We start from the raw sequence: 12,403 nt of genomic DNA, 5'->3' as shown, positions 1-12,403 counted from the left end.
AGCCTCTGAGAACAGGGTGCTAGGCCCTTTACAGCATCATTTTATATAATCGTCACCATAACTGTTGAAGATTGGAGATGACTATTCCCATTTTACAGATGAAGAAACTGAGGGCCAAGGTCATACAGTGACAAGTGGGGCCAGGGATTCCTATCCATATCTGTGCATTTCAAAGCTCTCACCTATCCCCGTATACATGCTACCTTCGTCAGAAGCTCCTAGAGTTGGGGGCCCTCCTGACCCCCCAACAACCCCCATCCTGTGTGGGGCCTGAACTTTGTAAGGAGATACAGAAAGCATGTCCCAGAGCTGCTGTGATGTTTGGCCCTTGGTTCCCAGGGACCAAGCTAAGAGGAGAGTTAATGGGGAATTTGAGTTAAGGGGAACAGGGAACATGAAGGGCTTGTAACCCCCTATCTCAGCATTGGTTAATATTCTCAACTCAGTGGTTTACTAGGGATGGGGGAAGGTGGAGAGAAGAATGTGCCCCCCACCCTTGTTCCTAGAATTACTAAATTCTTGTTAGATCTTTAAATTTTATGTAAATTCTTCTTTTTTTCCTTGGAAAGGTGGGTATCATATTTTAATTAGTAGTGGTGTCAAAGGAAGGCTAGATTAATTATTGGAAATCCTGAGTTCCAGATGGTTTTAATTTTCACAGCAGGGCACCAGGGTATATATTTAAACTTTTTTTTTTATTAAAATCATACCTAGTGTATTTTAGGGGCACTGAGGTACACTCTTTGTGGCTCCAAGGATACTGTGTTTAGGGCTATGATTTTTGTTATTGAGAAGCAAGTCCCTTGTCACTGAAATAAAAATTTTGTGGGTGAGGGAGGGGCAGGTGCTGGGAAGCAAAGAGTCAGGGGAGGGAGGGTGAGAATGGGGGGTGCGTCATAGGCAAAGAAGGGGGTGGTGGTGTTGGGAAATCCAGGCGCAGGGATTCAGGTTCAGAGAGGGCACATGACCTGCCAAAGTCACACAGCACCTTACTGGGGAGAAAATGTGGACTGGCAGAGGGACAGGGAGGGGTCTCACAGTATGCCTAATCAAGAGGCAGTCACCCTTTGGCCACTTGAGGTCCTTGTTTAGTCAGGCCTTTGGGGATCAGCTCTGGACACCCCCATGCTGAGGGAGGCTCTGTGGAGCATAGATGGTTTAGCATGGGGCCTCCCACTCCTCACCAGGGGGTACTGGGTCCTGGTTGGGACTTCCGGGCTCCTGGGAGGTAGTTATTCTTCAGCCTTGGTGGCCTTGATTGAGGAAGGTGAAATATTATGCAGATAGACTCCTTTCCCCAGGGACTCGAAACACCCCCTCCCTGACCCTTCCCCACTTCAAGTGGCCAGGGCACTCCCTCACCCATATCCCCAGAGGGGAGGGGACTCTCCAGCTGTTGTTTTCCCTGGAGGAAGGGGCCTGTGACCTAAATTTTGGAGGAAGCAGCTTGGCATTCCACAAGGCAAGGTGTGTGTGTGTGTGTGTGTGTGTTTTGTGTGCGTGTGTGTGTGTGTGTGTGTGTGTGGTGTGCATGCCTGTGTGAGCTCACGTGCCTCTGAATGTCTGACCCCTTAGTCCAGAGACTGCTGCTTTTCTGGGGTTATTTGTGTGGCTGTCTGTCCTGCCTTGGTAGGGAAGGGTATTGGCGGAGGAGGGGAAGTGGATGATGAGGGGAGGAGAAGGCACACTGGTCTTCAGCCACAAGGGGCGATCTGGGTCCCAAGTGGAGTCAAGAGAGGCTGGGAGTAGGGGAACAGGTGTCAGACAGCTTCTCTCCCTGCCTAAGGGGCAGGGTGCTCCCGAGAGACCTGTCAGAGGCATCCCCCATGCCTGATTTTGGGGCAGTGGGAGGTCCAGGGACAGGGTCAGGGATCATGTCGCTGAGTCTTTAGGCCAGCCATTGCCCCTGGTAAAAAAATGTGTCTTGTTCTCCTTCTGCCTTTCGAAGCCCAGCTCCTAGTGGAGACAGATACCTTCGGTAGTCAAGTCCGGATCAAGGGCAAGGAGACGGAATTCTACCTGTGTATGAACCGGAAAGGCAAGCTTGTGGGGAAGGTAAGTGATGGTCTAGATTGGGTGGGTCCCCCGGCAGCTCTGGGTAGCTGGAACAGTGCGTCCAGGGCCCTATCATTCCCAAATGGAAAACAGGCCCCGTGAATGTGTGTGTGTGTGTGTGTGCGCGCGCGCGTGCGCGTGTGTGTGCGTGAGAGAGAAGTCCCAGGGACTTCTCTGTCCCCGCACCTGCAGCCTGCCAGGCCGAGGTATCTGTGGCTGTGACTTTGGTGAGCACGCAGGGCCCTGATCTCTCCTGGTGGATGTGGAGCTCTGGCTTGCTTGGTAGTGGGAGAATCCTCGAGGGGTTCTGAGGCTCCCTGCCTGAATGTACCTGATGTCTGGGAACAGGGAACCATTAGGCCAAGGGCAGGGGCTGCAGCACTGTTTTAACAATCACCAGGGGTTTTACGACTCCTCAAAGCAGCGCCTCTGGAACCCAGCAGCCTCATCAGCTCTGGGCCTCATGATTCTAGCATTTCAGGAAGATTTTATTACTTTGGAATAGGCAAGAGAGCTGCATGTAACAAATTAGGGCAGGGGTGGGGTGTGGACCCACGTCCCAGGGGTTCTGAGCCTCCACTGATGCTGCGTTTTGATGCTGCCCCCCTTTTTCCTAGTGTCTGTTTGTGAAGTTCATACACTTGCTTCCTTTGGATGTTCCAGTGGAAAGCATTACTGGTGGTAGCTCTATAGTGGCACGCTCCATGTTCCCTTCTCTCTGCAGGGACCCGACTCACCCCCTATCCAGTTTGTATATTGGAGGGGGCTGTGGCTTCTGCTGGACAGGTGGAGTGGGGGGTGGAGGGTAGACCCAGATTCCAAGGAGGATGGCTTCTTCTACTTGGCGGCAAGACCTTGGGGGATGATTTGCAGTTATTACACCTTGTTGGGGGGAAGGAAGCATGACCTCAACTCCTGTTTAAGCCATGGTTTTGACTTCCTGAATCCCTCAATTCTTATCCGTCTCCCCTCCCCCATTCCCAAGTGCCTGTAGAGAAGGTAACAGGCCAGGGACCTGTTACCTGGCTGGACAGAGCCAGGGTTTTGTTGCTTATTATTTGTTAATAACAACGGTACCAATAGCCTCTGTTAATTGAGCACCTGCTTTCTGCCGGGCACTGAGCAAAAATGCTCCAAAATAATCCCAAGGGGTTGGTACCGCCACCATCCCCATTTCCCAGATGAGAAAGCTGAGGCTTGGCCACATCCGGGCACTTGTCCCAGGTCCCACGCTAGAGGTAGGCGGGCTTCAAAGCCCGGTTTGGAAGGCCAAGGAATCCAGCAGCACTGCCCACACCGACTGGAGCTTCTCAAAGAGCAAAATAATAGTAATCCATGTAGCGCCGCCCCGGGATGCCAAGGAGTGGTTTTAATTAGTGATTCACTTTCGGCGTCCCGAGGCCGGCCCGCCGGCCAGCGAGGGGGTCCGGGGCAGGGGCGGCGGGCAGGCCGGGCGCCGGGTGCCCTGGCCTGGCCGTGCGTTTCCTGTGGCGGCGCGGCAAGCACCGCGTCAGGCGCTTTGTTCTCCTGCCCGCCTGGGCCGCCTCCCAGGCCCAACCTGCTTGCAGTTGTGGGCCCGGCTTTCTCCCCCCAACCTTTTTTTTTTTTCTGTTTAAAGGAGGGGCCGCGCTGCAGCCCGCCGTGCCCAGTGCCTGCGCGCCCCTCCCTCCCCGTCTACGCGGTTCCCGGCATCTTGACCCCAGGAGGGCCGTCTTGGGGTCAAAAGAACAGCCCCGTCCCTTCGGGCTGCTTCCCGCCGCCGGCCGCCCTCCGCCCGCCGGCTGGCCGCTGAGTCACCGCTTCCACAGGAGCCGGCTCCGATTTCCTGCCCCCTCGCCCTCTCTCCCGTCATTAATATTGGGGATGGTTCAGCTGGCGGCGAGGCTCCGCGTAGCCCAGGGAGGCTCGCCCCCGCGCGCCCCCTCCTCTCCCCTCCCCTCGCTCCGCCCCGCTTGCTGCAGCTCCCCCCATCATCCCTTTCCGGTCTTCTGGGCTGACCTGGGAGGCTCCAAGGGCGCCCCACCAACCCACCGCACCCTAGTCCTGACTTTGCCCTGGGCAGGTCCCCCTGTTGGCCTCTGCCTAGCCCAGCGCCCCTCACTCTCTGGCTCCTGCAGCTGGAACCCCAGGCCCTTGGGTTGCTGTTTCATCACAGACGCCCCAGCCAGTCAGACCCCGGTCCTGGAATTACTCTTGATAGCTGGTGTGTCTGCTGCTTCCCTAACTCCTGCCTCTGTTCTGGCCTCATACCTTCTCGGGAATAATGTCCCTCAGCGGCCTCAGGCTCCACCTCCAGGCCTTTCGCCGGTGCCCACCCTCAGCTTTCTAAAGCACAAAAGGGATCAGGTCTTCCCCACCCTCTGCCCCCAGCTCAGCTCAGAACCAGCCCCTGGGTCCTCACCACCTACCCGAGAAAGGCTACACTCCTCGGGGAGAGCTTCCCCGCCCTCATGGTCCTTATGTCACGGACACATGGCACTGCCAGCCTCTACTCCCTGAGGGGGCCTTCAGGCTTTGTGCGTGCCGTACCCTCTGCCAGGACTGCCCTTCCCTTGACCATCCGCCCGAGTTCTGGCTCATCCTGCCGTAGCCTCTGGCTTCACTGACTGCTCAGTCCGCGCACCCGCCCTGAAGCCCATAGCCCGTCACACAGCTGTCTCTCTCTGTTCTGCTAACCTGGGTTGTCACCGTCTGTCTTCGGGCCTGCGTCCCCCGCTGCATCCAGTTGTGGGTCCATCCATCATGTTCTTGTACCTGCCCAAAGGGCTGCAGGGGCACCAAAGAAATAGAAATGTGGGTGCTTGCTTTCTGAGGATGGACTCTTAACCTACGGCCAGAATTAGCCACCTGAGGCCCAGGAATCCAAGTGCCCTGACCTCACTGAGCCTCAGCGTCCTCACCTGTAAAATGGGAAGATACCACTGGCACTTAGTAGGCACTTACTTGTTAAACATGAGTTACCTTCCTCTTTGAAGCCGGGTCCTTCACCTGTGGGACTCCTTGACCTCAGCTTAGGCTCTGGCTCCTTGGCTCAACAGGATAGCTTCCTTGGATGGTCTTGACCCTGGGTGTCAATCTTCTACATCTCTGGCCACAGCTGGACGCATCTGCTGAGCCCCCAGCAGAGCCTTTGCCAATGTTCCAGACCCTTGGCTGTGCTACTCCCTCTGCTGCATTGTACCCATCATATACCAGAGCTCTTCTCCCCCGCTTCTCCTTGCCACCTCTCTGGACCCCCACGTCTACCTGACCTAGGAGATAGTACTTCCTTTCATTCCATAAAGAGTTGTTGAGTGTCAAACACTATGTACTAGGCAGTTTTTCCCCATTTGTGGAGATTCAACCCAGACGGATTTTTCTCATCTGCCCCCTCCTGTGTGATTACCGGTGTGTCCTCTTTGGGGCAACATAGGGCCCCAGACCCTTTCAGGGCAGAGGGTACCCTGCCTACTACCACTGTATCTTTGTGAAGACTGCTTTGGTTGGAAGTGACTGAAACCCAATTCAAAATGCCTTTAAGCATAAAAGGACTTTTCTGCCTATGTAACTAAAAACGTCCAGGGGGTAGTTCTAGTTTCAAGGAAGACTAGATCTAGGGGCCAAATGATGTGATCAGGATTCAGGTCAAATAGAAGGAATAGGACTCCAGTTTGGAAAGAAGGAGGTTGGAGGTGGCAGAGGGGGAGAGATGACCAAATTCTACTAAATCACCAAGGTTCTGGGATGGGCTGTTCACTTACTCTCTAAATATTGATGATCTGCCTTGCCTGGACTGATTGAGTCAGCATTTTCAGAGGTGAGGCCCGTGCATATGTGTTTTTTAAAATCTCTGCAGGCTGTAAGCAGGGTTATAGAGGTACTCAGCAGAGGTGAGGGTCAAGCCCCGGGACAGCCTACTGTTAGTTTCTTATCCACTGCGTCTGAGTTCATGGTGGGGAACTGGTGACCATCATAGGCCCCATGGCTCCTCCCAAGGGGCTCCTGACCTCTGGAGTGTCGGGAATCTCAGCCCGAAGCCCAGATCCTCAACCCAGATGTGAATGAGCACGTGTGCCAGGCAGTGTGCTGGCCCTTGAACCTCCGAGTTCTTGCTTCATGCCCGCGGTGGCTCTGTGGGCCTGGGGGAGGGGAGGTGTTTTGATGGGCAGCGCCCACTCTTCCATACCCTTTCTCCTCATGGGCCTGTCTGGCGCTAGACAGCAGAGACGCGAGCTACAGGTGGCAAACGCAGGTTCAAATCCTGGCTCTGCCACTTAACAAGCTCCGTGACCTTGGGAAAGCCATTTTTGCCTCTTTGAACTGTTTTCTTCTACCAGGTAGAGTCTACCTTAGCAAGTTATGAGGATTAAGTGAGACAACGCATGTGGAAATGTCTGGCCTGTAGTTGGCGATCAATAAATTCTGAATGATTGAGTGAATGGACGAGGAGGGAGACCAAGGCTGGCAGGCAGAGAGCTCCAGCCCTCTGCTCACTCTTCTCGGCACATCCCCCAGAGGAGGGGCCTCTCATAGCTCATGACTGTCTCTGGAACATTCGTAAGAGATCCAGGAGGCAGAGTCCGTTTTCTTTTGGAGGAAAACCCATTCATGTGTCAACCCCACCATTTCTATCCCAGCAGAACTCTCATGCATTTAACCACAAATGCTCTGGGCACCCCTGTCTTGGGCTAAGATTTGTGCTGAGCCAGGAGAGCAACTGAGAAGCAGTCCTGACCTCCTGAAGCTCTTGGGCTGATGAAGAGGCAGGCAGATACAGAATTGCTCTGTTGGGGGGCGGCGGGAGAAGGGATGGGTGTCGAGGGGTTTCGGAAGACGGAGTATGTGAGCTCAGTAAAGCCTGGTGCTTAAATGGAGCCTTGAAGGAAGAGGAGGAAATACCCAGGGAGCTAGATGGCAGTCAGGGAAGGCTTCCCAGGGGAGGTGGTTACTGAACTGAGCCTTGAAGGTTGAAAGCAGTTTTCCAGGCAGATGTTCTAGGGTGGGAAAACAGCCACGGTGTAGCCTTCATTCAGTTTGCTCTGACTGTTCCATGGAAACCAGACAAGGGACCTGGACTCAGGTTGGATAGGCAGCTTCCAGAATTATTCATGGGGGGCCCAGAGCCCAGAGACCACTCCTTCCTATCAGCCTTGCACATATGCCCGGCTTCCCTCACAATAGTCCCTCACTCCTCACCCAGTCCCTAATGTCCTCTGGGTCCTGTGTGTGTCTCCCAGGCCCTACCCCCCTGCCCACTCTGCAGCCTCCTCAAAAGATCTCTCCTCCAGAGAATGTTTTCTTACCCTGCCTGTCCCATTCTGCGAAGTTCAGCACTTTGTCTGCAGGGCCCAAGCTTGCCCTCTGCTCAAAGGTGAACGTTCCTGGAAGCTCCGGCCCGTTTTCCACTTCAAACAAAAGGCTGGAACTCGCACCTCAGTCTCCACGCACAGCCAGACCGCTGGGCTTCCAACTTGGCCTGGCATCCGTCTGTAACGAGGAGTGGGCCCGGCCTAAATTTGGAGATGTTAGCTGGAAACTCAAGTGCTGCTAATTCAGGCCTTCCAACTTTGTGTGTTTCCCACTCTTCCACACAGAGCAACTCGACTTTCTCAAGGAGGAGATTCAAAGCCTGCTTCGCACCACTCTTTGTCCAGATCCAAGGAGGGAGGCCAGACTGTCCGAACCACCTGCTCTTCAGGAATAATTTAACATGTTCCTACTGTGTGCCAGGCTCGTTTATAAGCGTCATTCCTCATAACATCTCTATGGCGCAGGAGTCGTTTTCCCTCTTTGATCCAGGCGAGGAATCCAAAGTTTAGAGTGGAATTAACTAGCCTGAGGTCACATAAGGAAGTGCTAGAGTGGATTCAACTTCTGACTCTGAATCTAGTGCTCCTTGCCTAGCATAGTCTCCCAGGGAGCTCACCTGGGACCCTGAAATCTCAGAACCACGGCTACAGGCTTTGAAGTTTGGCCATGCCCAAACTCTTATTTTTAGAGGCTCCCACCACTCTTCACACCAAACATTAAGAGGTACCGCATCCCACATGTAATGGAATTTATATTTAACTATATAACAGTGGAGTTGATTGGCAGTTGAGTAGTTGGCTTCATCTCAGCTTTAGTGCACATCACTTGGGACTCCTTTCTGTTGCATGTGGTAGGACACTCAACTGTTTTTAAAGGACATGAGATATTGTTAGCCCACATAACAGTGAGGTAACTTGAACCCCAGATGCAGCTCGGGCCAGAAGCTAAAAGATGTGAGGAGGACGCGGTTTCTGTCATTCTCTTCCTCTTGGCATTCCTTGCTCCAAGCTGGCTTTGTCGTCAGACAGAATTTCCCCTCATGGTGGTACAATGGCTGCCTTAGCTTCAGCATTACGTGTTTCCCAAGTGTAAATCGGCCTGTGATTTTTGGGGATTACGTACACAAGGGTCTCGAGGAACGCTGATTGGATGGCTCAGGCCACGTGCTGTGCTCTGCACTAGTCATGGGAAATAACGTTTTGAGTGGTCAGGTCTAGGTCTCTTGTTCTAGTAGAGCTGAGGCGGAAGCCCCTGGTTACAGTGCGGAGAGTGGAAGAGATGGATCCCTGAGTGGTAATGGGAGGATGTTACCTAACTGGTGAGCAGGGAAGGATGCAGGGGCTAGTATGACAAATCCACTCCATCGATCCAGGGAGTGAAATTGCTGAGGCCAAAGCTTGGGTCAGGCCCTCTCTACTCCACGACCCCAAGCCTTGGCCACCTGCTCATGCCCTCTCTACGTAGCCCTGTCCCTTGTGCCCGCCCTCCCCCTTCTCACCTCCTCCTCTCTCTTCCCGCAGCCCGATGGCACCAGCAAAGAGTGTGTGTTCATCGAGAAGGTCCTGGAGAACAACTACACAGCCCTGATGTCGGCCAAGTACTCTGGCTGGTACGTGGGCTTCACCAAGAAGGGGCGGCCACGGAAGGGCCCCAAGACCCGGGAGAACCAGCAGGACGTCCACTTCATGAAGCGCTACCCCAAGGGACAGGCAGAGCTGCAGAAGCCCTTCAAGTACACCACAGTGACCAAGCGGTCCCGGCGGATCCGCCCCACACACCCCGGCTAGGCTGGCCCCGCTGTGGCCCCGCCAGGCTTCCCCAGCCCACACTCACACTCACAGAGAACTGCAATCAGAGGAATATTTTTACATGAAAAATAAGGAAGAATTTCTATTTTTGTATATTGTGTTTAAAAGAAGACAAAAAACTGAACCAAAATTCTTGGGGGAGGGGAGCGATAAGGATTTTATTGTTGACTTGAAACTCCCTATGACAAAAGACTCACACCAAGGGACTGTTGTCAACACACAGGTGCTTGTGTCTCTCTAGGAACAGACAACTCTAAACTTGTCCCCAGAGGAGGACTTGAATGAGGAAAACGACACTCTGAGAAACCAAAGTCCTTTTTCCCAAAGGTTCTGAAAGCAAAAAAAAAAAAAAAAAAAAAAAAAAAAAGAAAGAAAGAAAGACAAAAAAAAGACAAAAAAAAAAGCAAAAAAAAAACAAAAACAAAAAAGAGAGAGAGAAAAACAAAGAGAAAGTAGTATCCCCTCACCCCCAACATCCTCCCCCCTCTTTCCCAATCCCCTGTCCCTGCCCCGGACTCCCAACAAAAATCGCTCTCTGGTTTGCAGTCATTTATTTATTGTCTGCTGCAAGCTGCCCTGAGACACCGCGCAGGGAAGGTGTGCCCCTCGGAATTCTCGGCGCCTCGACTTCCGACGACAGACGGCCTCGTCCAATCATGGTGACCCTGCATTGCTCACAGTTCTGGAGGATGCTGCTATCAACCTTCCATGACTCACGTGACCTAGTACACCAATGAATAAGGGAATATTTTAAAACCAGCTATATTATATATATTATATATATATAAGCTATTTATTTCACCTCTCTGTATATTGCAGTTTCATGAACCAAGTATTACTGCCTCAACAATTAAAAACAATCGACAAATTATTTAAAAAACCATGAGGCGAGTGGTGGCCGGGGGCAGGGCTCAGGTGCCCTTTGTGTTTCATTCTTCTCGGTCTGAGGTCATTGGGCTGAGAGCTGGGGCCTTGCTTATTCATTCATTCATTCATTCATTTGACACGGGCTATGCTCCAGGCACTGTTGTAGGCACTGAGAATGCAGCCTTAAACAAAGCAGATGGAAACCCTTGCCTCCAGAAAGATTAAATTCTAGCGAGTCATGATTCAGTGGTTTACTCAGTCATATGTTCACATGCATATGCTCTCACATACATTTACTCTGCACCTCCTATGTTCCAAGGACTTTCAAGGCCCTGGGAATTTATCAAAGAACACAAGAAAAAAAAATCCCAGCCCGCAGGGAACTTCACTTATAGTAATTCTCTTGATAGCAATGATTCTCTGCTTCATTCACTGACTTACTAGTGGAATCACTTATTCAACATATATTTATTTAGCCCTTACTAAATGCCAGGCACTCTTTTAGGTATTGAAAATTCATCAAAGAACAAAACAGACAAAAAAAAAATCATGCTTCATGGAATTTGCAGTCTAGGCATTATTGATTGAGTCATTTGTGGAGTCGACACGTGGGTTTTGCCAGGCACAGGCTGAACAAGGCAGTGGTGGTCCCCACTCTCCTTCTTCGGGTGGTGGAGGGGGTCAGAGAGCCCAGGTCAGGAGGGGACCTGGTGTTTCTCTCCTCAGACTCTCGCGGGCTGGAGCACGAGAAGTGTGTTTGGCATCGTGAACTTCCAGGAGCCTTTTCTCCTACATCTTCTTTTCTAGGGCCTGCCCCAGGATGTGGAGGTGGAAAGCAGATCGGGCTTGAGGTTGATTGAGGCAAAGGCACCTCTTATAAGGGTCCTGCTGCTGTCACCTGCCTCCCTTGAAAACGCCGCTTGCCAAGAATGGCCAGAAGAGGTCCCCCGTGAGGCCCTACGGAGAAGGAAGGGGCAGGCCTGGGGGGTGGCGTGGGGGACAGTAATGCCTTCTCTGCGGAGAGCTCCGGGACAGGGATGGAGCTTGCCTTCTTCCAAGCTCCCTCTATGACCCGCCTCTGAGCTCAGGCCAAGCACATTGCTTGGTTCTATCTTTCTTTATCCCTGGGCCCCATCCTGCGTCCTGTGTGTCTGTGGCTCGCCCTCCTGCCTGTCACATCACATCTCCTGAGGGCTTCGTGAAGCCCTTTCAGGGGCACAATCTCATTGTGACCTCCTGATAACTTGCGAAGAAGGTACTATCATTATCCCCATTTTATAGATGAGGAAAAGTTTGTCTGCTTCCCCGAGGTCATGGAAAAAGTGGTGGGGCCCGTATCCAAATCCTAGACCCTCTAGGACTGCAGTACCTGCCACTTGGTGAGTGCTTGCTGGGTGTCAGACCCCCTGCTAGGTGCTTCATGTCCACCGCCCAGGCATCCAGCAAACATCCCTTGTGTGGGACAGAGTTTGACAGGTGAACAGACTGGGGCTCGGAGAGATCACTGACACGCCCAAGACCTCAGGGAGCGGGTGACTGAGTCTGAGATCCTTGGTGATAATAATTGTGGTTGTTATTTATTGGGCAACTATTATGTGTCAGTCCCTTTCACCCTCTATTATCTTATTGAAACAATAACCCTATGAGATGGATATGTACTATCTTTTGCATTGGAGGTTTCAGAGAAGTGAAATGACCTGCCCAAAGCAATCCAAGCTAGAAAATCGTGGCACCAGAGTTAGTCAACCAGTCATTCATTCATCTGATAAATATGTATTGTTTACTCTGTGCCAGATGCTGGAGATACCGCAGTGAGCTGAGCAGAGCCCTTGCCCTCATGGAGCTTACATTCCCTTGGGGAAGATACAGTAAGCCAGATAAATATAAAATATGTCAGGTAGTGGTAAGTCGTAAGGAAAAAGGAAATAGGGTGAGGGGTTAGAGGCGATGGGGCTACTATTTTAGATAGAACGGTCAGGGAAGGCCTCTGGAGGGGGTACCCATGCAAACACTGAGGGGAAGAGCATTCCAGGCAGAGGGAAGAGAGAGTACTAAGACCTGGAGGCCTGTCAACGGAATAAGGAGGGCCCGGTGGGGCTACTGCAGAATGGACGAGGGAGGCTGAGTTTTGGAGGGGGCCAGACTTGAACTTTTTTATTTGGAGTGAGATGGGGAGCCACATGTGATGTGCCTTACACTTGAAAGGGACTCCTCTGGCTACTGCATGGAGAAGGGCGGGCAGACTCCACCCTGGGGCTGCCTGAGGCCATAAGGACCCTGCCCCACCTCCCGCTGCTGGCTATGCTTGCCTCTTCCCCCCAGCACATCCTCAGGCCTCCATCCTCATCCCACAGGCTGCTGGTACCTCCCACACCCAACTCCTT

The 12,403-nt window shown here is 52.5% G+C and overlaps 1 protein-coding gene across 1 annotated transcript in view; it reads left to right on the top strand.

Annotated features, from left to right (window-relative positions):
• Positions 1 to 9,523, top strand: part of FGF18 (fibroblast growth factor 18) — a gene marked incomplete at its 5' end in the record, with an annotated part of 34,128 nt that extends 24,605 nt beyond the window's left edge. Inside the window, 2 exons of the mRNA XM_082835960.1 lie at positions 1,949 to 2,055; positions 8,865 to 9,523. Of these exons, the coding sequence (XP_082692086.1) occupies positions 1,949 to 2,055; positions 8,865 to 9,131 (374 nt within the window). The 3' untranslated portion in view covers positions 9,132 to 9,523. The remainder of the gene's footprint in view (positions 1 to 1,948; positions 2,056 to 8,864) is intronic.
• Positions 9,524 to 12,403: the final 2,880 nt, after the last annotated feature.

The sequence above is a fragment of the Leucopleurus acutus genome (genome assembly GCF_964270905.1).
Source record: "Leucopleurus acutus genome assembly, chromosome: 3".
Classification (NCBI taxonomy): domain Eukaryota; kingdom Metazoa; phylum Chordata; class Mammalia; order Artiodactyla; family Delphinidae; genus Leucopleurus; species Leucopleurus acutus.
The sequence above is the reverse complement of the archived record's forward strand: the minus strand, read 5'-3'. Positions and strand labels throughout refer to the sequence as shown.